This window comes from Vombatus ursinus, unplaced genomic scaffold (genome assembly GCF_900497805.2).
Source record: "Vombatus ursinus unplaced genomic scaffold, bare-nosed wombat genome assembly UNPS02010219.1, whole genome shotgun sequence".
Classification (NCBI taxonomy): Eukaryota; Metazoa; Chordata; class Mammalia; order Diprotodontia; family Vombatidae; genus Vombatus; species Vombatus ursinus.
In genome coordinates this window covers 9802374-9829386 of record NW_020949997.1, presented here as the reverse complement: position 1 = coordinate 9829386, position 27013 = coordinate 9802374, and the positions used below count along the sequence as shown (strand labels likewise).

General features: G+C 39.6%; 1 protein-coding gene across 1 annotated transcript in view; it reads left to right on the top strand.

Moving 5' to 3' along the window:
- Positions 1-1401: 1401 nt before the first annotated feature.
- Positions 1402-27013, top strand: part of PYGB (glycogen phosphorylase B) — an 82183-nt gene continuing 56571 nt past the window's right edge. The window contains exons 1-2 of the mRNA XM_027853898.1: positions 1402-1745; positions 24608-24709. Coding sequence (XP_027709699.1) covers positions 1503-1745; positions 24608-24709 — 345 coding nt within the window. The 5' untranslated portion in view covers positions 1402-1502. The remainder of the gene's footprint in view (positions 1746-24607; positions 24710-27013) is intronic.

The following is a 27013-nucleotide window of genomic DNA, read 5'->3' as shown; positions in this document are numbered from 1 at the left end:
CCCATTTGGGCTTTTCTTCTCAAAGATATTGGAGCAATCTACCATTTCCTTCTCCAGCTACAGATGAGGAAACTAAGGCAAACAGGGTTAAGGGACTTGCCTCCAGGGTCACACAGCTAGTAAGTTATTGAGCCCAAATTTGAACTCAGGTCTTCCTGACTCCAGGAACCACCTAGCTGCTCTTTAGAAGACATTAGAAGGCCAAATTCTTCTTTTGCCATTTACTACCTATGTGACCCTGGGCAAGGGTTTCCCAGGGTTTCTTGTTTCCTGGGGTTTTGGAGAGGCTCAAATGAGATAATACTGGTAAAGTGCTTTGCAAACTTTGAAACAGTGTGCCTCTGTTTCCTGTTCTGTAAAATCAGGGGCTGGACTACATGACCACTACAATTCTTTCCAACTCTAAAATCAAAATCTAAGAGCCTATCCACTGGCCTTGCACAATGTTTCTTACACAATAAAGGATAAGATGGGAACTGATTCTGTCATTTCATAATAAATAGTTAGCATTTAACACTTTACAAATATTTTCTCATTTGATCCTCACAATAACCCTGGAAGTGGAAACTCCCTCTATCAATACAGGTAGGCAGTTGAGTGATGAAATGGTTTAAAGGGCCGGACTTAGAGTCAGGATGATCTGAGTTCAAATCCAGCCTCAGACACTAAGACGCTATCTGATCAGGGCAAGTCACTTAACTTTCTCATTCTCTTCCTCATCTGCAAAATAGCACCTTCTTCCTAGAGTTGTCAGGATAAAATGAAATATTTGTAAAGCATATTGCAAACTTTAAAAAGAGCTATGTAAATGCTAGCTAGGGCAGCTAGGTGTAAGGTCTGAAGTCTGGAAGACTCAACTTCGTGAGTTCAAATTTAGCCTCAGACACTTAGCTGTGTGACCCTGGGCAAGTCACTTGACCTTGTTTGCTTCAGTTTCCTCATCTGTAAAATGAGTTGGAGAAGCAAATGGCAAACCTCTCCAGTATCTCTGCCAAGAAAACCCCAAATGGGGTCACGGAGATTCTGAAACAACAGAAAAACTACTTAACTACAAAAATGTTAGCTATTATTATTTGCTGCAGTTAATAGTTTTAGAGAGCTGGCCGCGGCACTCCAGCTCTCCATCCACATGACCAAGTGGCTTCTCCCTGTCATAAACCGCTTTAAAAACAAACAAAACCCAACGCAGATTGGGGGGCGGGGGTGGGGGTGGGGAGATGGAGGAGGGAGGGAGGAGCAGCTCCCTCCTCCCCCTGGGTTCCTGCTACTGGGTCCCCTCCTACTCTCCGCCTCCTTCTCTCCCTCGCCCCACCCCTCTCCGCTCTCGCCCCGCCCCCAGCTCTACCCTTCCCCGCCTCCCTGGAGCGCTGCGCAGGCGCAGTGCCGTCTCTCGGAGGTCGCCCTCAGATCGCTGGCTGCGGTGGCCGCTGCAGCATCTTCTTCCTTGTCCGTCCGAGCCCGTTGTCCCTTCTCCCCGCCGGGCGGGGCCCGCAACCACCACGATGGCCGTGCCCCTGACCGACAGCGAAAAGCGGAAGCAGATCAGCGTGCGGGGCATCGCCGGGCTGGGCGACGTGGCCGAGGTGAGGAAGAGCTTCAACCGGCACCTCCACTTCACCCTGGTCAAGGACCGCAATGTGGCCACTCCCCGAGACTATTTCTTCGCGCTGGCTCACACGGTGCGCGACCACCTGGTGGGCCGCTGGATCCGCACGCAGCAGTACTACTACGAGAAGGACCCCAAGGTGAGTCCCCCTCCTCGCGTCTCCTCCCCACTGCCGTCTTGCGCCCCTCCCTATGTCCTCCACCGCCCCGCTGTGCTGCAGCCTCTCCGTCCCGTACCCCGAGCCGGCATCTCCACCTTACCGTGTCCTGCATCTCCGCTTCCGTATTGTACTGACCCCCGTGCTGCACCCGTCCCGCATAACCTCCCCGCCCCGTCCTCCACCCCTCCCCCGGTCCTGCGCCCCTCCCTCCGTCTTATACTGCCCCCGCACCCCGTGCTGCATCGCTCCCCTGGTCTGTACCCCACCTCCCAGTCTCCTCCGCTAGCCACAAAACTGCCTCCACCCTCCTGGATCCTCCACTTATCTGGTCAACCTCAGGGCTTTTCCATCCTGCAAACTCTGGATGCCCAGCCCAGCTCAGCTGTAGCTTTCAGGGTTCGATACCCACTCCCCCCTTTCCTCCCTCCCTCTATCTCTCCAGCCGAACCTCCCCACTGCTTCCTCTAGACAACCCAGTAGCTCCCTCTGAGGCACAGCTAGAATGACCTATGGAAATAGATGTAGAGCTGGAAGGGGCCTAAGTAACGAAGAACCCTGTATTTGGAGGCAGAAGGCCTAGGTTCAAAGCCCTGCTCTGCCACTTACTACAGTGTGACCTTGGGCAAATCACCTCCCTGCACCTCATTTGGTACATCTGTGTATAATGAAAGGGTTGAACTTCCTTAATTGTGTGATCTCATAATTCACCCTTCCTTGACAGAGGACATTGCTCCCAGGAAGTTTCTTTTAAAAATGTCAACTTTGACATGCATTTCAGAATATCTGGGGTCTGTAGGGATGGACTATACAGCTAAGTTGATAGGATTCTTTATTCTTGTCCTAATATCTATTTAGTTATCTGATATCCAGTTTTAGCAAGTCTTGCTGAAATCTCTGCAAAAGACTTATCAAAGTGCTTCACGGCAGGATTAATCTTCTGGGTTGGGTGTTTTTTTTTTTTTTTTGCTGTAATGTTTGTGGGTGTGTATACAGGAAGCCAAACCTGGGCAGTCTTAATGTGCTGAAAGGTGGTGAATAGTAGTCTGCAGGACATTGTAGGTCTTATTGACCTGGTTTAGTAAACTATACCACTGTAGCAATTGTGTGTAAAACCATGAAATCGAGGAATAAGAAGAGATGTGGAAGGAAAAGAAAAATGCAATTTCTTTCTCCAGCATGATTCCTTGAGAAATTTGGTTTTTAGTTTTGACAGTTGAAATATTTTAAAAATAAACTAAGGATGAATGAAAACTAATCAGGAAAGAGATTAACTTTGGGATTAAAGACAATTTGCAGAAATTGGAACTGCTGAATTTGACGGGATAACGTACAGCAGTCAGTCCTTGGACCAACCTACCCTTTTTTCTGAACATACATTTATTTGATAAAATTTTTCATATTCCTTCCCCTGCACAATTCTTTCTTGAAAACATGCTGCAGCCTGCTTATATCCGTCACACTTTCCTTCATTTCCTTTTGGGTTCAACTATGACCTTAATTATTTTCAAATTATTTCAAAGTATTTTATACTTTGTAGTCAGTCACATAACAACACTCTAAGGATTATTCCAGAGAAAATTTTGCTTGAATAAAGTAATGTATATAAAACTCTTTGTAAACTTGAAAGCTATGCAAATATAAGCTTTTTTATTATTTTTATTATTGTAACAAAGGAAGTCTATTAAATCCAACCCACACAGTGACTTAATCTAATAGTGTATTGCAGCACTCTATAACCATAGGTGCCCACCATGAGAAGGGAGGTAAGTTTTATTGCCTCTTATCCAGGACCAAACTTAGTTATTACAGTTACTCAGAGTTTGGCTTCCTATCAATGTACCTTTTTGTTAAGATTGATATTGGGTTTTTTTTGCTTATTTTCCTCAGAATTAATTTATTTAAGGTGTCCCCTATCTCTCTGAATTCATCATATTTATTGTTTCTTATGGCACAGTACAGTAATATTCCATTACATTCATATTGCAGTTTTTTCAGATATTCCTGAATTGATGGATACTCATTTTGTTTCTCCTTTTTTTCTATCACAAAAAGTACTGCTACATATATTTTGTTTATACCATATTTTTCTTTCTCTGTGTTTAATCTTCTTAGGGTATATAGTGATAATGGGATTGATGGATCAAACAATATGAATTTTCTTACCACATTCCAGATTAATTGGGCCAATTTCTAGTTCCACCAATAATGTGTGTGTGTGTGTGTGTGTGTGTGTGTGTGTCCATCTTTCCACAGCCTCTTCACTATTTACTAGTTCTATCTACTACTTTCTTGTTAATATTGTCTAAGGAAGATTTTTCTAGTGTACCTGCTGTTCGGCAAGTCAGATGATCTGGCAAATATTTGTAGGATTACACGTGGCAGAATACTTTAAAATTTATGAAGTGTTCTAAGATTTGCAAAGCACTTTCCTTACAAGAACCGTGTCATGTAGGTAGTGCAAATATTGTTAAAGATCTTCACAACCTATCTCCTTTCTATCTTTCCAGGTTTTTACTTATTAATCCCCTCTATGAGCTTTACAATCCAACCATCCTGGCCTGTTTGCAGTACCTCACACTTAACACTAAATCTCTCTCTGAGTCTTTGCATTGCCTATGTCCCATGCGTGTAATGCTTTCCCTCCCCTCCTCCACCTTTTGGAATCTGTTTTCAAGATTCAGCTCAAGTATCACCTTTTGTAGAATGCCTTTCCAGCTCTCCCTCAGTCATTATTGTTTTTCCCTCTAAGGTTACTACTTCTATCTACTCTGCATATATTTTGCATATACTGATTTCGGTCTTTCTTGTTAGACTATAAGCTTCTTGAGGGCAGACTGTTTTTGCTTTTTCTTTGTATACCTAGTGTTTAACACATTGTAAGTACGGTAACTCAACACTTAATAAATGCTTGTTGATTGATTGATCTCCATTTTATAAAGATAAAGAAACAGACTGAGAGCGTGTGACTTCTCCACAAATGCCTTGAATTTGGACCCAGGTCTCCATAGTTCAAGTCCATTTATCTACTATGGCAATTTGCCTCTCAAATGGAAATAAGTAAGGCTAGAAGAAGATGCTAGCTGTGATTAAAAAAAATATAGTCATAATCAGCCAAGTGGTATAGGAGACAGACCCTGGACTGAGAGGCAAGAAATGTGGAAGACCCAGCTTTGTCCCTAGCTAACTGGGTGCCAACCTTCAGCAGATCTTTGACTTCTTTGTGTACCACTCAATTTCTTCATCCATAAAAAGATTCCATCTCTGAAACCTTTTTCAGTTCGAAAATTCTGTGAGTCAGTGTTTGGAAACATTTTCTAAGAGGTTAGAACGGCAGTGGGGAACCTGTGGCCTCAAAGTCACATGTGGCCCTGTAGGTCCTCAAGTGCAGCCCATTGACTGAATTCAAACTTCATAGAACAAATCCCCTTGATAAAAGGATTTGTTCGGTAAAACTTGGAATCAGTCAAAAGGCTGCACCCAAGGACCTAGAAGGCCACATGTGGCCTCAGGCTGAAGGTTCCCCACCCCTGGGCTAGAACAAGAGCTGAGATTTAAAATAATTTGCTTGAGAGAAGTAATTGGGCTTCTTGCAGAATATTTCAGCAGCATTTTAGTGATTTCTAGAAAACAATCTTTCTTACTGAATATTGGTTAAAATTATGATCCCCAATGAGTACCTAGGAATATTTTGAAGGAGAAGGGAATACATTTCACTTGTATTTTAATTAAACCACACATCCCACTTAATAAGTAGTGTTACTTCTGTCTGCAGTGACCTTTTTTGAAGGTTATTAGAATGGAACAAAAGATACATATGTTCTATTTTTTTTTACTGTATTATTGAACTTGCCAAGTTCTTTTTGATAATGTATTAGCCATTTACAATAGACCATTTTACAAATGGGACAAAAACATAAATAATTTTTTCCATGATTGTGCCTGATTTTGTTTCTGGTATGAAGAGTAACTTTAAACCATTTGTTACCCCCCTACATTATAATGCAGTTTCTAAACAAAGTTGTTTTTTTTTTAAAGAAAATGAATAAGGGTGCAGAGATATTTTTCTTTTTCATCACAAAGTGAATTGCCTAGAGAATATTTGATAAAACAAGTGTAGAAATCTGGAAGTTTGTTCAACCAGCAAAAATGTGGGAATCATTTTGTTCTATTGGATTCTTGTGGAATCATCTTCTATAATAAAAACTAATACTTCATTTTATTTTAGAGACTTTCTCCAATGTTGAAATGTTTAATATAAGAGTTGAAAGACTGATGAAAACATGTAGTACCACATTAGGTATAAATACACTGTGACATATTACAAACCAACCATTCTAAGTTAGTTGGGAACTGTCATACCAGTTAATGATAAGTATATTTCCATAAGGTCAGCTAGGTGGTGCAGTGGATAGAGTGCTGGGCCTGAAGTCAGGAAGACTCATCTTCTTGAGTTCAAATCTGGCTGTATGACCCTGGGCAGGTCCCTTAACCCTGTTTGCCTTAGTTCTGCATCTGCATCAGTGGAAAAGGAAATGGCAAATCATCCAGTATCTGCTAAGAAAGCTCCAAATGGAGTCACAAAAAAGTTAGAGAAGACTGAACAATTGTATTTCCGTAATCATGACTCTTTGGATTTAGATATTTTATAGGACATAGCATAGAAAGTGACAATTCTCACTAGAAACAGAGACTAGAGGGTAGATATTTAGTATCAGAGTAAAAATAGATTTGATTTCTCTGGGACAAAATCTTGAAAAATCTATTTCAGTTTCAAAATTCTGCTGTCTTCTTAGAACTGAGATTTAGAAAAACAAAACATGCTCCTAACAGACTAGACTAACACTTTGGAGGAGACAGGCACATTAAAACCTTGATGATATCTACCACAATTTGAAGTGGAAGTATTTCCATGCATAAAATGAGGGTGATAGTCTCTGGATTCTGAGTAGTTTTACTTTCTATGGCGATGTCTCTTAAATGTTTTTTACTCATAACACAGTAGTATTTTCCATAAGGAAACACAGCACACTGAAAGTTTAAGTTGGCAACACTATGGAAAGGCAGAGTAATCACCTGTGCTTATTTTGTCTTCATTAAGAGCAACCATAATTGTTGATTTCTTTGTGAGCTCAAGGTCTGATATGTTTCAAGTTTAGTGTATAGTACATGTATAATAGGCAAGTTTTATTTATTTTGTGAGTACTGTACTTATGTATGCTGAGTAATAAAATTTATATTAAAATTATTCATACATTTTCTTTTACCTGCAATAGCATATGAACTATTGTCTTCTAAATAGCAAACCTCCTATCAGACCCTTTGAGAACTATTGTTGTAGGGCCAAGCAAAATAAATCTATTCATGCTTCCATGAAGGCCCTTTGGATACTTGCAGACAGTTACTTCCCCTAAAGCCTTTTCTTTTCCAGACTAAACTGAACCTCTCATGCCATGAGCTCCAGTTTTCAGTTGCTCTTCTTTGCACTTGACCTCCTACATGTTGTCTAAAACACAGATGCACTTTAACCAAGGCAGAGTGTACTATCACCTCCTTTTTTGGATATTCTGCCCCTCTTAATGTAGCCTAAGATCAAATTAGTTTCCGTTGCTGCGCTGTTACTTTTTGGTTAATATTGAGCTTGCAGTCTACTAAAACCTTGAGGTGTTTTCAATGCAGACTGTTGTCTAGGATTCTAGATTTTTCTCCCCAGCATAGGCTGACTAACTCAGAACTGGATACATAAGCATTTCATAAAGACTTGTCACGATCTGCACCGTAAAATGGTCTTCCTTCTATGTAGTGAAGCTTAAGTTTCTTCGGATATTCTCTTTGGAGGTGCCTGTAGGTGTAGAGAAGTTGGGAATGTTCCAGAACTAAAAAGTATAGGTGCATATAAAACAGATTGGATCCTTCATCCTTTAACTGATTTCTAGCTATTTTTCCCTCTTTCAAAACTATTTGGAGATTAAATGAGTGTTATGAATGTTAAATTTGGTTAAATAAAGGGAGAAGATCCTGTTTGAAATATCTTGGGGAGAAAGAAGAGGTTCCTAAGACTCAATCTAGTTGTGCTTCCAAGCAGGTTGAATGAAAGGTGGAATCTTGCTATGTTTATGTAAATAGGTGACCTGTTCCTTTGTAAGTATAGCTGTGGCATATTCCTTATTGGAATTCTTCTAGGTGAATATTACTGTTTTTCATGAACATTGTTGGAGTGCTTAAATACTGAGTTAGCAGTTTCATTCAGTAAATGTTTATTAAGCATTATACATTTATTAATTGTAAATTTATTCGTTTAGCATATTACATTGTGCTAGGGATATAAAGTGTTTTGTTTTTTTTTGTTGTTGTTGTTGTTGTTGTTTTTTAGGCAATTGGGGTTAAGAGACTTGCCCAGGGTCACACAGCTAGTTAAGTGTCAGGTGTTTGGTCTAAGGCCGCATTTGAACTCAGGTCCTCCTGACTTCAGGGCCAGTGCTCTATCCACTTTGCCACCTCGCTGCCCCTAAAAATTTTTTTAAAAGAGCCTTTGTTCTCAAGGAGCTTAATCTTATATTCAGTTGGTAGACTGTTTAACCAGAGACATACATAAGAGGTCTTTTAAGTTCTCAATGAAAAGGCCTGGGATAAGGTCAGTCAGTCAATAAGCAAGTTGTTAAGCACGCTTTGTACGTCAGTACATCAGGTACTATGCTAAGCACTGGGGACACATGGACAAAAATGAAACAGTTGCTGCGTTCACATTCTGTCCAGGAAGGCAACATATACAAATATAAGCAGATACAAAATAAATACAAGGAAATTTGGATGGAGATACTAGCCACTGGGGAGAGAAGGATGTGGCATGGTGCAGGAAGGACCTTATGGAGAAGGGTGTGAAGGGCTTTATGGAAAAGGTGACATTTGAGTTGAGTTTTCAAAGAAATTTAGGATTCTAAGAGGTGAAGATGAGGAGAGCGTATATTGCAGCCATTGGGGCCATCCTGTGTGAAGCCCAGAGATTTGGGGCCACAGGCTGGGGAGAGAAGTTAAAAGAGGATTATTGCTATATAGAGGCTTATTAGATCAATTAGAAAATTAAAGTAATGCTTAGAAGTGAGATTTTAAAATTACATTGGGATTGTAGATCGTAACTGATGATTGTTTGTCAGATTATAAAGTTAGACAACATCAGATTGGAAATATTTCAGACGCTGTCTAGTCCAACCTGTACTTGAACAAGAATCTCTTTGTATAAGGGGATCATATGGAATGTCTCATATGTTCATATTCCCTGTCTGAGATATTTACCAAGTAACTTTTGCTTGAAGATTTATAGTGAGGGGAGCTCCTACCCCCTGGGGCAAACCATTCCATTTTTTTTTATAGCTCTTAAATGTTAAGAGGATGTTATTGTTCACTATCCCTCCCACTTAGCTTGATGCCATCTCCAGATATGATAGCCTTCTATGTTTTCAGGTGATTATTAAAAAAACAAACAAACACAAAAACATTAAAACCTTGAAGGGCCCAGCACAGATCTCTAAGACTCTCCTCTCAAAACCTCCTCATAAATTCCTGACCATTAATAATGACTTTACCTTAAGTTTGGTTATTCAATCAGTTATAGATCTGTTTACCTGTGCTGCTATCTAGCACTTAACCCTTTTATCTTTTCTACAAGAATAGCAGGAACAATTTGTAAATGTTTTACTGAAATTCAGGTAAATTATATTGGGTTTTTTGATCTATCAGTCTAATAACCCTGTCCTAAAAGAAAATAAAGTTAGTTTGACCTGGTTTCTGCTTTTTGAAAAGCTATCCGTTATAACAAAAATAAAGAGGAGAAAAATAGCAGAACTAACCAACATATCAACTGACTCTAATGGTATAAACAATGTCCCATAGCCATTATCCTCCAGTGAAAGGAGGAAGGTAACATTTTTTCATCTCGTCTTCAAGTCAAGCTGGGATTTGACCTCTTGTTAATGAAGTCATGCATGGTCTCTGTGATATCGCAGTGCTCATTTTCTAGAGAATCTCATTCTAGATGTTTAGTAATAGTGCCTTGCACGTAGTCAGTGCTTAATACATGTCTGTTGAATTTAATTGAATAATATGAGCTAGAATTTTGCTGGCATTTGAAGTCAGGCTTACTACTCTCTGCCCTTTATTGAAAACTGGAACATGGGTTTTTTCTGTTCTGTGATGCCTGTCCAATTGTGATCTTTGCAAGGTCATTGACAGTGACTCTGCCATCGAATCTGTTTGTTCTTTCAGTACTCTGGGATATAGTTCATCTGGGCCTGGTGACTTGAACTTATCAGGGGATGCATCTTTTTTGCTTATCTTGGATATCAGTGTTCTTTTAGCTGGATTTGTTATTCCATATAGTCCAGACTACTCTCTTTTTTCCCTATACACTATTATTATTCTGTCTACCCCCTTTTTCTTGTTTGCAGTTTTCTGGCTAATCTCAGCTTTTTCTGTACTCCTGATGCCATTCTTTATAGGGCCATGAAAACTTTTGTGTTTGTGTTCTTTTACCAGTCTTTGTTTCTCTACCTTTCTGTACATATGTTTTTATTATGTAAGTTGATGAGTTCCTTGTATATCATAGCTGGCTCTTTAAACAACTCTCCCTTTTGCTCCTTCCTTGTCAGAATTCTTCCTTGTGCTTAAAGAAGTTTACCATCCCTGTGATTTAATCTTTCCTGTAGTCCATTGGATCACACTTAAACATTTTCTGAACTCTGACATCTGCCCTCCCCAAATCTAGGGTGCATGTCAAGACTGTTTCTTTTTTTTTTTTTTCAGTCACAAACCTAAGGTGAAGCAGTTACATTCCTCTAAGGTTCTCATCATTTTCGTCATAATACCTTCTTTGTGAGAATCAGATCTAGAACAGAATTAGAATATAATTTTCCCTGGTTGATTTCCTTCATTTTTGAGGGATACAGTTTGTCATTGTTAAGTCAAAAAAGTACTAGCTCCTTTGTTTTTGGCAGAGAGAAGTTCAGCAAATGTCTGGATATTTGAAGTGCCTCATCTCTTCTATATCATATCTCATTGTCAGAGATCTATGATCTATTACCCAAATGCTTGTTTCCTTTTTCTGTTCATTGTTCTACAATAGAAGAGTCAAACACTGTAACCTGCTACTCTCCTGAGTGGGAGAAACCAGATTAAAATGTAATTGGGAAATATTTAACAAAATAAATAAAAATGCAATAAAACATAGATAACATTACATTTTAAAATAGTATTTTATTTTTTTCCCCAATTATATGTCAAGACAACTTTTAGCATTCATTTTTACAAGATTTCAAGTTCCAGATTTTTCTCCCTCCCTCCACATCCCTCTTCCGAAAATGGTAGGCAGTTTGATTTAGGGATAACATTACATTTTAAAATTAAATCAGTATGTGGCCTGCAAAGTTCCTTAGGTAAGGATTAATCACCCTCATTTCTATTCAAGTTTTACACCGATGGTATAGTATGCTCCAAATGACAATACCACACTATTATAACATTTCTTTGTGCCTCCCTGATGAGTATAGTTAGAAAGACAATGTAAAAAAACTTATGGAATTTCAAATCAAATGTAGTATGATTATTAAAATAACATTTACTATATTCATATGCATTTTGCAGAGTAGTATATATGGCCTCAAATTAGTCCCAAACAACCTGAATTTTACTGTCTGCTGATGCACTCAAATATGACACAAAATGGAAGGATTTTCTCATTTAAAGGATAGAATTTCTTTGGGGGAAGGGAAATGTGTAAGGAAATAGGAGGTGAGTGTTGGTATTTTGATTTTTGTTTTAGACAGTTTTATAAATACAGTAGATACTAGTGAGGTGCTTATCATCATTAGAGAAATAATTAAAAGCTAGTCTAGTAACCTTTAATATTTAATCTGGTTGCTTTTGGAGTTATAAGTTTTTGAATTTTGGGGTTTTTTTTTTTTTTGGTCTTGAAAAGTGATTGAAATTCCATAAATTTCACACTTAAGCACATGATTTAAAAGTCATGTTAATAGTGTTATTGGAAATTTTGGTTTTCACTGTGCAACAATGTCATTATTTACCTCAGGCTTTTCTTTATTAGTTTATAGTAAAATCAGTTACTTTTATCTTTGTTTTTTGTTTTGCTCCTCCAAGGGACAAAAGTCTCTTCTTTTCCTTTAACATGTTTTGTGTTTTCAGCAAAACAAAACATCTCATTTTAAACTTTTTCAGGAGAGGGAGAAGAGTGTCTTAATTCCCATAAACCCTATTCATCTCAGTCATAGAAAGAAAAATGGATTGGCTGTTTGCTTTTTTAAACTCCAGTACCATTGTTAGATTTCAGAAATGCTTAAGTTGTTTTCAAAAAGTTATGTGTCATTCTTCTGTTAGTAAAGATTTTATGTTGCTCTATCACTTAGCTTTTCACCTTTTTTGTGTTATTGAACATATCTGTTGGAAAAACATTGTTTACACTCATTTGTATTACTCCACATTAGTGTGGAAATTTCACCCAATTATACCCAATTCAATAAACATATATTAACTCTGTGTGGGGTATTACATGGCATTGGGGATAAAAAAAAATGGAGAAGTCTCTACCTTCTAGGAACTTGCAGTCTAATCTGTTAAAGGTATGAAAATGTTTAGTTCCATTTTAGAAAAAAAAAATAGGTTGTCTGTGAACCACTGAAAATTTGCTGTAGAGCCAGAAATGTATCCTTATTTTTATATGTATGAGAAAACTAAGATTCAGAGGCATTAAGTGAATGCTGGTCTTTCGACTTCCCACTCCCTTTCCATACCAAGCAAATGAGATCATTAGTGAGAGATGGGAGGACTAGTAAATGTGTGCTTTCCAGGGAGTAGCAGTTAGGGGGATGAGAGCTACTGGTATAGAGAGGGTATATCATATGACCATATTTTTAATTCTAGTGGTCTGTTTTGTTAATTTGAGTACTTGGGGGTAATTGTGAGCATGTAGATATTCACAGTATCATAGAATTGCTCTACAGACAAGGGATTGTTATTTCATTATGAGATTAGTCATCTTAGTAGTAAAGCTGGAAGTCTTCTGCCCCTTATTGCTGTGCTATTTCTGCTGTCATACTACTTCTCTATTAGTAGATCTAGCTTGTGCATCATTGCATATATCCTCATGGAGATTTGATGTATTTGATTTGTAGGTAATTATTACATGATGAGATATTTTGCTATGGAATATTAAAGTCAAATAGTATAAGAGAGCATCTGTTACTTGTGTTTAGGGTTCACTGTAGAAACTATTTTTTCTGTTTTCTTCCACTTTAGAAAAACATATTTTTCTTATTTTCTTCTACTTTCAGTTGAGTTTTAAAATTACATTCATTATTTAAAAGATAATGTAGGTCCTATATTTGCCCTGAGATTCTGGAAAGTAGATTTGATTTTTTTAAAGGTAAAATTCTAATAATTGGATTTAATTTTAAGTATTTGTTTTCCATAAGGCTGTATTTTTCAAGCTTGAATTGGGTTTCTCCTTTGAGGCTAACTGACATGGAACTGGAGCCATAAATACTTTGGTTTTGTTCAAAAGTCCAGCACTCATCACATATATTGCTAAATTCCTTTAAACAGAAACAACTATTTGCTTCTAAATTACAGCAATTTTTATTTTCAATATAATATGAATTTCTGAGGGAGGATATACATAGGATCATAGATCTAGAGCTGAAAGGTACTGTAAAGGCCATCTAATTTGCCCATTTTATAGGTGAGGAAACTGAGACTCAAGGAAGTTAAGTGACTAGCTTTTAGGTCACACATGTAGGACTCATCAGAGGTAGGGTTTAAACCCAAGTCCTGTGACCCAAAAGGCGGCGCTTTTTCACCATACCATGCCATGTTCCTCCAGTTGGTCCTATTTGGTGATGACATTGTGCAGATTACATCAAACCCCAGAACACTACTGAATTTTTCTGGATAATATCCAGAACTCTTTGAAAGTGTATGGTCTAACTATCCACACAGGAAAAACCAAGTGGATGAAATATGCCTATTGTCCAGACTATGATATATAGTTGAATGGATAATCGATAGGACATATGTGCCTCTGTGTGTGTGTATGTATATATGTATGTATGTATGTATCTGTGTGTGTATCTTATATTAACATTTGCAAATGCACTATGTGTTGGGTGCAGAATTGAACTAGAGGAGAGGAGAATAAGCTGAATTATTTTGGGGAGATTGCAAAACTTTTATTAACACCTAAGCTTCTTCTTGAAACAATGGCCCATCTTTATAATACTGAGAGTCACCTGGTGTGGTTATGTTTGGCTGAGAATAATGGAGTATTATAGCCTCAGTGGAATTGAAATTGAGTATAAAATCACCAGAAGACAGTGGAGAGGCCTATGTTGGAGGTGAGCCCGCTACAACGGATTACAAATAAGGAATTACATCAGTGAAGTAGAATGAAGAATGTCATCAAAGAAATGTATGAATGAAAGAGAAGATGAGCTGGTCATTAGGTGACAGCAAGAGAGATAACTATTAAATGTGTTTCTTTGGTAGCCTCAAAATTTCACTTCAAAATGAGAAAGGATCTCAGCACACTGGATAGACTCATGGTTGGACATGGACAAAAGTCACATAGGATGGGCAGAGATGGATAGATAGTGATCTGCATTGTCATGTTGGATCACAGATCCACTGGAGTACTCTGAGCTGTGCAGTTTATAATAGAAATGTATGTAATAAGTATATCTGCTTGATTTCTGAATAAAACTGTAACTTCCCATTTGCATAATAGTTTTTATGCCTTCCTGCCTTTATTGATTTAGGTTTTATTTCCACTGCAGTTGAATTGATTTATTACATAAGATTCCTATGACACTTTCCTTTTCCAAGTCTGCCATTTTACCTGTATCACTGTAAGACAGTCTGACTGCAATAGTGTTTACTCATAGATCCTGGAAACTAAGATGTTAAAATACCAAAGGCTTCTTGGAGGTGTGACTTGTGATAAGATAGGAATCTGAATACTTGTAATGATCATGACTTTCAGTGAAGTGTTAGAATCAATGAATGTTGAGATGTGTGGCCATTTAATATTGTCATCATGTTCACCTGTCCCGCTTTTATGCGGGTGCTTCTGTGCCAACTCTATTACTATTGAAGCTGTGCTCATTACGTTTCTGGTACTTTCAGTGGGGAGTGCTGTCAGAGTAAATCTGGACTTTTCCATTCTATTTGAAGTTATGTAGAACTGTCATCAGTGACAAGTGCTGCCAACTTGTGACAAGAGCTGAAAAGCAAAGGCGCACTTCCCAGATTATAGAATGGAAAGAGCTGGTAGGCATGTTTAGTTATTTTTTGCTACACTTGCAAGTTGCCCAAATTAGGGCCCTGTAACAGCTCTACTAACACTTCACCTTAAAGTGTAAAGGACAATAATCAGTACATGCTCCTGTTTTGTCAGAATATACCACTGGGATTAAAGTGATTTGCCCTTTAAATAGGATGACTTTTCTAGTCTTGGACCTTTGCCTTTTTCAACCTTACCTGTAAAAAGAAGAACAACTTTCCTTCGTCAGACCCATCCCAGCAAGCTTCTAGGCTTAGACATTATGTGTATCGTTAGGCATTTAGAGCTGCTTTATTTAGAGCTAGAAGGGACCTTTGAAGTTATTTGTTTAGTTCAAGCTTGCTATTTTGCACATGAGGAAACAGGCCCAGAGAAGGTAAGATACTTGCCCAATGTCACACTGGCAATTAAGTGGCAGAGATAGGATTTGAACCCAGGACCTTCTACTGCAGAATCAGTGCTTTTCCCACTGTGTCACACTGCTTTCTCCACTTAGATGTTGACCAACTTGAAGCAGAGTGAAGATAGGACTTTTGTTCCCCACATAAGAAGAAATAGCTTATTTGATTTGAGAGTTAGAACTGGTTTTTGTATCTCAATACAGTATATAAGTGTTACAGTCTTTGTAGTGGAAACAATTCTGGGTTGAATTTAGTATACTTTGGGGCAGCTAGATGGCGCAGTGGATAGAGCACCAGCCCTAGATTCAGAAAAACTTGAGTTCAAATTTGGCCTCAAGACACTTGACACTTAACTAGCTGTGTGACCCTGGCAAGTCACTTCATCCCATTGCTTAGCCAAAAAAAAAAAAAAATTAGTATATTTGGTTTCCATTTCTGGTATTGTTTTCTTGAGTATGTCATAATATTATGAAGAATCCTGGGGAGAAAGTGGAGGAAGTAATTTTTGCCCTCATTTTTTTCTTGAGGAATCAATCAACAAGTATTTATTAAACACCTACTATGTACTATGTATACTGTGCTAGGCCTGGGGATGTAAGTACAAGGAATGAAACAGAACCCTGCTTTCAATGAGCATACTGTTCTAATGCAGGAAGCCAGAAGTACATATGAAAATGTATGCAGCATAACTATAAAGTCAATAAAAACAAATAAATTCAAAGTAGATAAATCTAAGGTGGTTTGGGAGGGAGGGCACCAGCAGTTGGGGGATCAGGAAAGCCTTTATGAAGATGATAGTGCCTGAACCGCAACCTAAAGGAAGAGAGGGGCACTATTAGGCAGAGGTATGGAAGGAGTACATTCCAGGAATGGGGGATGGCCAATGCAAAGACTTGGAGATGGGACGTGGAGTGAGGAACACAGTGAAGGCCAATATGGCTGGATGGCAGAGTACAGGAGGGGGAGGAATGTCTTTTGAGGTTGGAAAGACAGGTTGTGTAAGCCTCTCAAAGCTCAACAAAGGAGTTTATATTTATTCTAGAGTAATAGGAAGCCAGTGGAGTTTTTTGAATAGAATGACATAGTCAAATCTGTACTTAAGGAAAATTCCTTTGTCAGCAACATTTAGGATGGACTGGAGTGGTGAGACACTAGAGGCAGTGAGCCCAATTAGGATTCTGTTGGGATCATCTAGGTAAGGGGTAATGAATGGGAGCCTGAACTTAGGTGGTAGCTTAGGGAGGGAGGGAGGGAGGAAGAAGAGAGAGGGAGGGAGGAAGAAGAGAGAGAGAGAGAGAGAGTGTGTGTGTGTGTGTGTGTGTGTGTTCAGGCGTGGAGGACAACCAGGGAAAATTCCCAGAGCCTGGAGATTGGAGTGTCTTATACAAACATCAGCAAGGAGGCCAGTGTCATTTGATTGCAGTCTGTGGAAAAGGGAGTAGTGTAAGAAGACTGGAAAGGTGGAAGGGGCCAAATTATGGAGGGCTTTAAAAGCCACACAGAATTTTATATTTGATTTCAGAGGTAACAGGAAGTCACTGGAATTTACTGAATAAAGGGTGGGCACACGATCAGACTTGGGCTTTGGGAAGATTAGTTTGACAACTGAATGGCAGATTGGCTGGAGTGGGGACAGACTTTGAGGCAGTCTGTTCCAATAGTCTAGATGTGAAGTGATGAGTACGTCCATGGTGGTGGCAGTATCAAAGGAGAGAAGGTGGCATATAAGAAATATTACAGAGGTAAAAATGACAAGGGAATGGAAACTTAATGTAAAGATAGTGAGGCCAGTTTTAGATGTGTTAAGTTTAAAATGTCTCTGGCCCATCCAGTTCAAGAGGCAATTGGTGATATGAGACCGAAGCTTGGGGGAGAGACTGAAGGTGAATATATAGATCTGAGAATCCTCTGCATAGAGATCATAGTTTAACCATAGGAGCAGATGAGATTACCACGAATGTATGGTGGGAGAAGAAAAGACGGTTCAGCATAGAACTTTGGGAAACACTTGCAGTTTGGAAGCGTGATATGGATGATGAGCCAGAGGGGAAAAAGATACTGTGTTAATATACAGAGCATCTTTCATATATAAAAAGAAAAACAATTCATTACTGAGTCTCACTGGTATTGGTCGACTCCCTCCATGAGTACAGATCAAAACCTTATCCATACCCTTCCATACAGGATCCATCAAATGTGATGGGCATAGCACTTCATCCATCCATGAATTTATTCATTCATTCATTTGCTCACTCCACAAGCATTTAACTGCCTGTTATGTGTCAGGCACTAAACACTGGGGATACAAAAAGAGGCAAAAGACAGCCCCTGCCTTAAGCTTACAATCTAATGGAGGAGACAACGTGTAAACAAATATATACAAAGCAAGCCATCTACAGAATAATAGGAAATAATTAGCAGAGAAAAGTCACTAGAATTAAGAGGAGGTTGGGACAGGCTTCTTGTAGAAGATGAGATTTTAATTGGGTCTCAGAAGAATCCAGGGAGGTCAGTAGTCAGAGTGGAAAGGGAAGAGCATCCCAGATATGGGGGACAGCCAGAGAAAATGCCCCAAACTAAGAGATGAAGTGTCTTGTTTGTGGAACAGCCAGGAGGATAGTATGACTGGTTCGAAGTAACAGTGTCATTATATGTGGTAGGGAATAAGGTGTGGGAAGACTGGAAAGGTAAGAAGGGGCCAGGTTATGAAGGACTTTGAATGCTACATAGAGCATTTTATATTTGATCCTGGGAGCCATAGGGACACACTAGAATTTATTGATTAAGAGGGTAATATAATTGGACTTGCACTGTAGGAAAATCACTTTGGTAACTGAATGGAGGATGGATTCTAATGAGAAGAGACTTGTGTCAGGCAAGCCTACTGGCAGACCATTGCAGTAGTCCAGGAACGAGGTGATTAAGGCCTGCACCAGGGTAGTGGCAAGTGCCAGAAGAAAGAAGGGAACAAATTCAAGAGATGTTGCAAAGGTAAAATTGACAAGCCTTGGCAACAGCTTGGATGTGTGGGGTGAGAGGTAGTGAAGAGTCCAGGATGACTCCTAGGTTGTGAGTCTCAGGAACTGGGAAAATGATGTTGTTCTCTACAGTAATAGGGAAGGTAGGAGCTGGGTAGAGTTTAAAAGGAAACATAATGAGTTCAATTAGTTTAATATGTCTGTGGGCCATCCATTTCAAGATCTCTGCAAGACATTTGGAGATTGGAGATTGGAGATCAGTACAGAGGTTGGGGCAAAATATGTATGTAGATTTGAGAATCATCAGCATAGAGATAGTAATTAAATCCATGGGAGCTGATGAGATCATTTCATGAATTATAGTTATATCAAAGTGCATTGATAATGTGTCCCAGGGTTTCTTTATTTTTAATTTGAAAGTTAGTCTTTTGAAAGTGATTAATGAGCGTATCACATAATAATCTCACATCTCACAGCTGCACATAATACTGTAGTTGCTTATCCAAAACAGCCCATTATAATATTGGTCTTGTGAAAAGGCCAAGGAGACAAGATGGAAAAGCATTCCATTAAAGGACATTTCCAGTTCAGCCCACTGAGTAGCTAAAAAAGGTTTGGCATGCCATCACAAGACAAGAAGCTTGTGTTCACCCTGGAGCTCTGTTTTACCTAGCCTAAATGGGGTCCAGTAAAATTTCAGCCACTCTGGAAATAGGCAGCAACCAGAATAATGAAAAGCATAAATATGAGAGTACTGACTTAGGCAATCAGATTTTTAAAATTTGTGACTAGCTGACTCTGTTAGCTAATACTTTGCTAAAGTATACTATCCTAATAATACATCCCATCCACAGGAATCTATCTTAAAAGAATGCTGTGAGTCACCAGGAGACTTCCTACTCCTTGCCCACACCCTCTCATCTTTCTCACGAAGTTATAACTTCAGTCATTAGAAGTTTATGCTACATAACCTTCCTTAGCCAAGTGTTTGCAGTTTCTTGGCAATCTTTGTACTCTACAGTTAATGAATTCCCCGTCTCATTTTCCAAACCTTTTCTTCTCATCTCAAACCCCTAACTATATTTCTTTTCTTTCCCTTCCCTAGCTTCCCTAGAAATTGAACTAGTGCCCTACTTCACTCAGGCAATATGGGGTATTATACACACACACATATATGTGGGGGCCAGGCCCCCACATGGACTGAGGTATTTTGAGGCATGTAGGAAAAGAGTAAGGAAGGTCATGTATATATACATATATACATACATAAGACACACACACACACACACACACACACACACATACACACGAGCTTTCTTGCTCTCTTCCTACATGCCTCAAAATACCTCAGTCCATCACTCATTATTTCTTCTTCCAAATCAGATGGAAAAAAAACAAAACTTCTTTGATTGCATTCTTCGGGACATTGCTCCAGCATTTGTACTATCTCTCATAAATAGACAATTCTTGCTTTACATAAATTCACATCATGCAGATTTGACTTTATGTAAAGAATTCTGAAAGAAAATCTGTATTCTAAAAAAACACCTATGTTAACTTTACAATATTGTGCTCTCTCCTCAGCTTTCCCCCCTCCTAAAAAAAAAAAACCTCAAAAAGAAAGCAGAAGAATAGGCATGTAGAGAGACAGCCATGGGAGTATGGGGGGGGGGGGTTAGGGGTGGCTTGATGACTTGAGACCTCTGCTGCAGAGAGAAGAGACCTTTGTCCTGTTCCACGCATCCACCCACCCATCTGCCTGTAGGTCTGTCTTCTGCTTTCAGCTACTGGGTCCTCTCTTGTCTGTGTCCATATCTGGCTCCCATGTGTCTGCTTCTTGGATGTTCTTCCTCTTAGTTCTGGCCAGGCCCCACATGACTGGTCCTAAGCCCTGAGTGTTCCCCCACTCCTGCTGCTCTAGTTTCTGTTTCCAGCCCCTACATGTCCTCGAATTGTGTGCTGGCCCCCTTCCTTCCTCTCTTCTCAGTTTCCTTCCCCACAGGCAAAATCGCATTGCATAAAATCACTTTCTGCTGAACTGTCCATTTATGTAAAGCGAGAACTGTCTGTATCTTCTTCAGTCCTCCTTCATCTTTAGGCCCTAGCTTTCTGCTGGTTTCCATTGACCTTTCTTACTTCATCAGCTATGGTCCTGTCATATATCTTTGTTCTCCCTTTTCCCACCAAATTTCTTGAAAAAGTATTCTGTACCTGTTGCCTCTACTTGTTACCGCCTATTCTCTTCAGCCCCTTGAAATCTAGCTTCTATCTTCACTGCTTTACTGGGCTTCCTTTCTTAAGAGTCGCTGATCACCTTCTGAATGCTAAGTACAATGGTCGTTTCTCAGTTTTCATCTTTCTTGACTTATCCGCAGCAGCCTGTCTCTCCCTCTCCACTCTATCCTATATAATTTCAAGGGTATCTATAACTTCTCAAAAGCCTTCAGTGATTCCCATGGTGAACTGAAAAATCTTAATTGACATTTCTGACTCCAACCTACCTTTCTAGCCTTATCTACTTACTACTTACTTTTTTTTTACTATTTCTTACTGCTCTTTTTCATGTGCCCTAAAGATGAAAATAAAAAGATGAAGGTCTCTAGGGTTTGTGGTTAGTTTTCTGTAAAAACTTTTTGGAAAGAGAGGGACACAAATCACCCTAGTTGAGACAGCATTGAATGGGTTGAGAGACAGTGTGCTGTAGTAAGGGCATTGGATTTGATATCAGGAGGATCTGGTTTCAAATTCTGCCTCAGAAACTTTTTACCTGTATAATATAGGTCAGATCACTTAATCTCTCAAGGGCCTCTGTTTAATCTCCAAAGTAGGGGTTAATGGCTTAGATTCATTAATTCCGAAGGTCCCTTCCAACTCTAAATCTATGATCCTATGCTCCAACCAAATTCTTTTCCTTCTGGCTCTGTCTCTTTCTAATCCCTCAACCTCCATTTCTTCCCTTTTGAAATTCTACCCATCATTCAAGGCCTGCATATTACTTCCAAAACATCTCTAACATCCAATGTCCACTCTCCACTTACATGGCTATCAGTCTTATTCAGGCCCTCATCACCTCCTGCTTGCCAAGCCTCAGCCTTTGATCACTCTCACCATTTACCATCTTCTCTCCTACACAGATGCATTGCAGAATGAAGGTGGAGAAAATCATGCAACTGTTCTGACTGGGTCCACTACAAATTTATGTTGTATAGCCTCAACTGGGCCCTCACTGTTGCAAGGCAATCCTACTATACCTCCCTTGTCAACTCACTATCCTGCTCTCTGTAGCAACTCTTTCAAACTTTTTCTTCCTTCCTCATACCTCTGAAATGCTGCCCTTCCACTCACCCTCTCAGCTGAGAACCTTACCTCATATCTTTTTTTCCTTTTAACTCTGTATTAATTTTAACATTATTTTAAAAACTTTTGAGCTTCAAATTCTCTTCGTCTCTCCTGTGCTTCCTCTACCCATTGAGAAGGCAAGCAATGTGATATCTGTTAGATGTGTGAAGTCATCTCGCCTGATATCTTATTGAGGCAAATTTGTCGTGAGCTTCCCACTTCTGGGTCCCACTATCTCCTCCTCCATTCCTGAATCACATAATGAAGTGGCCTCTCTCCTTATTCACACTAATTCTTCTCCCTGCTCAATCCATTCCATTCCATCCCATCCTCTCCAACAGATTTCTCCCTCTGTTGTCCTTACTTTATGACTTATCTTTAATCTCTTCCTCTCTATTGACTGATTCCCTGCTGCCTACAAACATGCCTAAGTCTCTCCTGCCCTGAAAAACCTTCCCTTGATCCTTCCATGGGGCAGCTGGGTAGCACAGTGGGTAGAGCACCAGCCCTGGCGTCAGGAAGACCTAAGTTCAAATCCTGCCTCAGACACTTACTAGCGTCTGATCCTGGGTGAGTTGCTTAACCCTATTTGCCTCAGCTCCTCATCTGTAAAATTAGCTAGAGAAGAACATGACAGACGACCCCAGTATTCTTGCCAAGAAAACCCCAGATGGGATCACAGAGTCAGAAACTACTGTACAGCAATTGAGCCTTCCATCCCTGCTAACTATTATTCTGTATCTCTTCTGCTCATTGTAGTTAAACTCCTTGAAAAGGCCATCTACAATAGGTGCCTCCATTTTTTCTCCTTTCACTTTCTTCTGACCCTTAACCCTTTAAGGTCAGTTTCCAACCTTATCATTCCACACAAAACCACTCTCTCCAAAGTTACCATTGATCTCTTAGTCGCCAAACCTAGGGGCCTTTTGTTAGTCATCGTTCTCCTTGACTCTGCAGCTTTGACTCTGTTGATCACCCTCTCTTCCTTGATACTCGCTTCTTCTTGAGTTTTCTGGGACACCACCCTCTCCTAGTTCACCTCCTACATATCTGACTACTACTGCTTAGTGTCCTTTGCTGGATCCTCATCCAGAGCATGCCCTCTAACTGAAAGTGTCCCTCAGTGCTCTGTTGTCTCTTTTCCCTCCATTCTTGGTTATGTCTTCTCCATGCTGGCGATTCTCAAATATACCTATCCTGCCCAGCCTCTCTGCTGACTTCTAGTCTCACATCTCCAGTTGCCTTTCACACATCTCAAACTGGACATCCAGTAGATATCTTAGACATGTCCAAAGTGAACTCATTATCATTCCCCCTAACTCCCCACCCCCCACCCCAACACTTTCTATGTTGCTGTTGAGGGCAACACCATCCTCCCAGTGCCTCAGGTTCACAACCAAGGAGTCGTCCTGGATTCCTGATCTCTCACTCCCCGTATCCGAGCTGTTGCCAAGGCCGGTTGATTTCACCTTTGCAACATCTCTCAAATCTGTTTTTCCTCTCCTCTGACATTGCTACCGCTCCAGTGCTGGCTTTCATCACCTCATGCCTGAACTATTGCAAGTAGCCTGCCGATGAGTCAGCTCACCTCAGTTTTCACCCTTCTCCATTCAGCCACCAAAGGCAATTTCCTAAAGCTCATGTCTGAAAATGTCAAATCCTCCCTCTCCCCCACCCCCCAATCAATAAATTCAGTTGACTCCTTATCAGATATAGAAATCTCTGTTTTGCATTCAAAGTCTTGCATAACCTAGCCCCTCCTACCTTTCCAGTTTTCCTATACCTTACTCCCTGACACATATTCTTCAGTCCAATGATACGGGCCTGCTGGCTATTCCATGAATAAGACCCTTCATCCCTCAGCTCTGGACATTTTCTCTGGCTGTCCCCCATGCCTGAAATGTTCTCCCTCCCCAACTCTGCCTAGTGATTTCCCTCGCTTCCTTTAAGTCCTAACTAAAATCTTATCTGTACAGGAAGCTTTTCCAAATCACTCTAAATTCTAGTGCCTTCCTTCCATTAATTATTTCCTGCTTATCCTCTATATAGTCTGCTCTGTGTGTGTGTGTGTGTATTTGCGTATTTGCATATTGTGCACACCATTAGATTGTATGCTTCTGGAAGGCAGAGACTGTCTTTTGCCTCTTTTTGTATCCCCAGTGCTCAGCACAATACTTGGCACATAGTAGTTGCTTAATAAATATTGATTGATTGATTGATCGATTTGAACCACTGAAACAGCCTCCAGATTAAACTCCTGGCCATTTCCTTCCAAAATCATTCTCCAAGCTGATCACAGATGCTACACTTTTTTGGTAGCCTTCTCTTTTGGATCTTATTCTAAACCCTTGCCTCAGAGACACCTCCTTTTTTTCTTTCAAACTGTCACATTATTTTGTACCTCTGTGAATATTTGAGTATAATTCTACTTTTGGGGGAGGCGTGTGTGTGTGTGTGTGTATACATACATACATACATATACACACATACACACACACACACACATACATATACATATACATCTTCCCTCCTTCCCCCCTCCAAAAAAAAAACCAAAACACCTCACCATCACATACAACTGAATTAAACTCACAAGGGCAAGTATTATTAGTCATTTTTATATCCCTTTTAGTTCCCTAAACATAATAAGAGGAACTCAAATAGTCACAGAAATCCAATTGAATTTTCACATGGAAATCATATTATCAAAGTAAATAATTAAGACTCATAGGGCTTCTAGGTATAAGGATTAAAATAAACACAACTTTCTTTCTGTTTCCCCAGCGCATTTATTATCTTTCCCTGGAATTCTACATGGGCCGGACTCTACAGAATACAATGGTGAATTTGGGTCTCCAGAATGCTTGTGATGAAGCTATTTATCAGGTATGTTGTTTTTCAGGCAGAGTCGTTCTCGTCCTCAGTAGCATACATCTAGGTTCTTCTGGAAATGTGGAAATACCCAAACCAAATATTGTACTGATTGTAAAAAAGAAGAGGAATGAAGGCTGAGTGAGACATAGACATAGGATTCTTTTTTCTGTGATAGAAGGGTGGATTTGGGTGACCAAGATAATGGATTGGATTGGCCTAGGAAATGTTGAATTGAGAAAGACTTAGGTTTATAGACTTCTAAAAGAGTTCTGATATTTAAAATCAGACATTGGCACTTAATTGGATCTCTAGGCAGAGTTTTGAAGTAGGGAAAGTTTCTGCCATCTTCCTTTTTTATAAAATATATCTTATATATCTTTTCTGTTTATATTTTTTATTTTTACACACATATTTCTTACTATATAATAAAGAATAGGGGCAGCTAGGTGGCACAGTGGATAGAGCACCAGCCCTGGATTCAGGAAGACCTGAGTTCAGATCTGGCCTCAGATACATAACACTTACTAGTAGTGTGACCCTGGGCAAGTCACTTAACCCCATTGCCTAGCCCCCCCCCCCAAAATATATATATATATATATACACACATACACACACACACATATATATATATATAAAGAATAAAAAAGTAAAAAAGAAAAAATTCCTCAAAATTCCTCTAACATATCAGAAAAGTCTGATGTTTTGTGCAATATTCCATACCCTATCCTCTACCAAAGAAGGGTAGGAGGGCAATGTCCCTGTTCATTTATTTATTTATTTTTATTTTTAGGCAATTGGGGTTAAGTGACTTGCCCAGAGTCACACAGCTAGTAAATGTTAAGTATTTGGTCTGAGGCCGAATTTGAACTCAGGTCCTCCTGACTTGAGGGCCGGTGCTCTATCCACTGTTCCACCCAGCTGCCCCAAAAGGATTTTATTTTATTTTATTTTTTATTTTATTTTATTTTATTTTGGTTTTTGTTTTGTTTTGTTTTTTGCTAGGCACTGGGTTTGAGTGACTTCCCCAGGGCCACACAGCTAGTAAGTGTTATGTGTCTGAGGCTGGATTTGAATTCAGGTCCTCCTGACTCCAGAGCCGGTGCTCTATCCACTGGGCCATCTAGCTGCCCCTGCAGTGTCCCTCTTCAAACCCCCTTTTCTGCCTGTCTTTGGCTCTTGCTCCATAGATATCAAGGATGGTAGCGATGACAATATATTCTAATGTAAGCACAGTGAATATGGATAATATAGATATGTTTATCCTGACTTCTGACTGTCCTTAATCTCAGATCCCACCCAGATTTTTGCTGTAGCCCCAAAATGTTACTTCCCTCTTCTCAACCTATATGAAACCTATTCTTGCAGGACTTATAGCTGTGAATTAGGAATAACTCTCTTAGGGAACATTTAAATTTCAAAATCATATATTGTAAACCCCAGTTGAGTTTTTTCTTTTAGATCCCAGTTGATTCCTACTTGAAAAAATCTGCAGAGCAGATTTTTTTGGGGGAGAGGGTAGTGGTATTGGTGTCTATGTGTGTATATATGGGGGAGGGAAGTCTTCCTGTTGCCCTCCTTTTTTATAATACTAATAAATTGATAAAGTGCTTAATAAAGCTCTTTCTTCACTGCAGTTCATTGAAATTGTTAGTATGTCATCCCATTTTACAGATAAGAAAACTGAAATTAAGTTATTTATCCATGATTGTAAAACTTTTGGAACCCACGACTTCCCTGACTTCAAGTCCATTGCTTTATCTGCCATAATTCTTCCCAAGTGTGAAAAACCTGCAGCTTTCCCCCCAACTCCCACAGCTGTACTACATCCCCCTTCTCGGCCTTCCTCCATCATGGCCTGTGTTTACAAGGAAATTAAAGACTGCTTCCAGTCAGGGTTTTCAGAGAAGTGTAGAATATGCTGGAGAAGGAGCAGGAGTTCAGAGTCTAGAGTCTTGGGAGGATACTTTTTGTTCTCTAATTAAGAACTGGTAGGGAATGATTGACCCAGCACATCACCTTTTCTTGTGTATTAGAGATCCTGCAGTCAGAGTATCTTAGATATAGAGTCAGAAGGGATTGTAGAAGTCATCTAATTCTTGCCTCTGCCATTATGGATGAAGAAACAAAAAATCCACAGAGCCTAATGACTTGCCCAGTAGTAAGCCAGATAGTGAGCCTAGATCCTCTGACCCTTAATTGGGGGTACTTTCCACTGGATTGAGCTTGCCTTTCTATTTTGCAGAGACAGGGATTAGCAAATTATTGGTACAGAGAAGTATTTTCTTTCTTTGGCTTGCTGATTGATGGGAAATGTC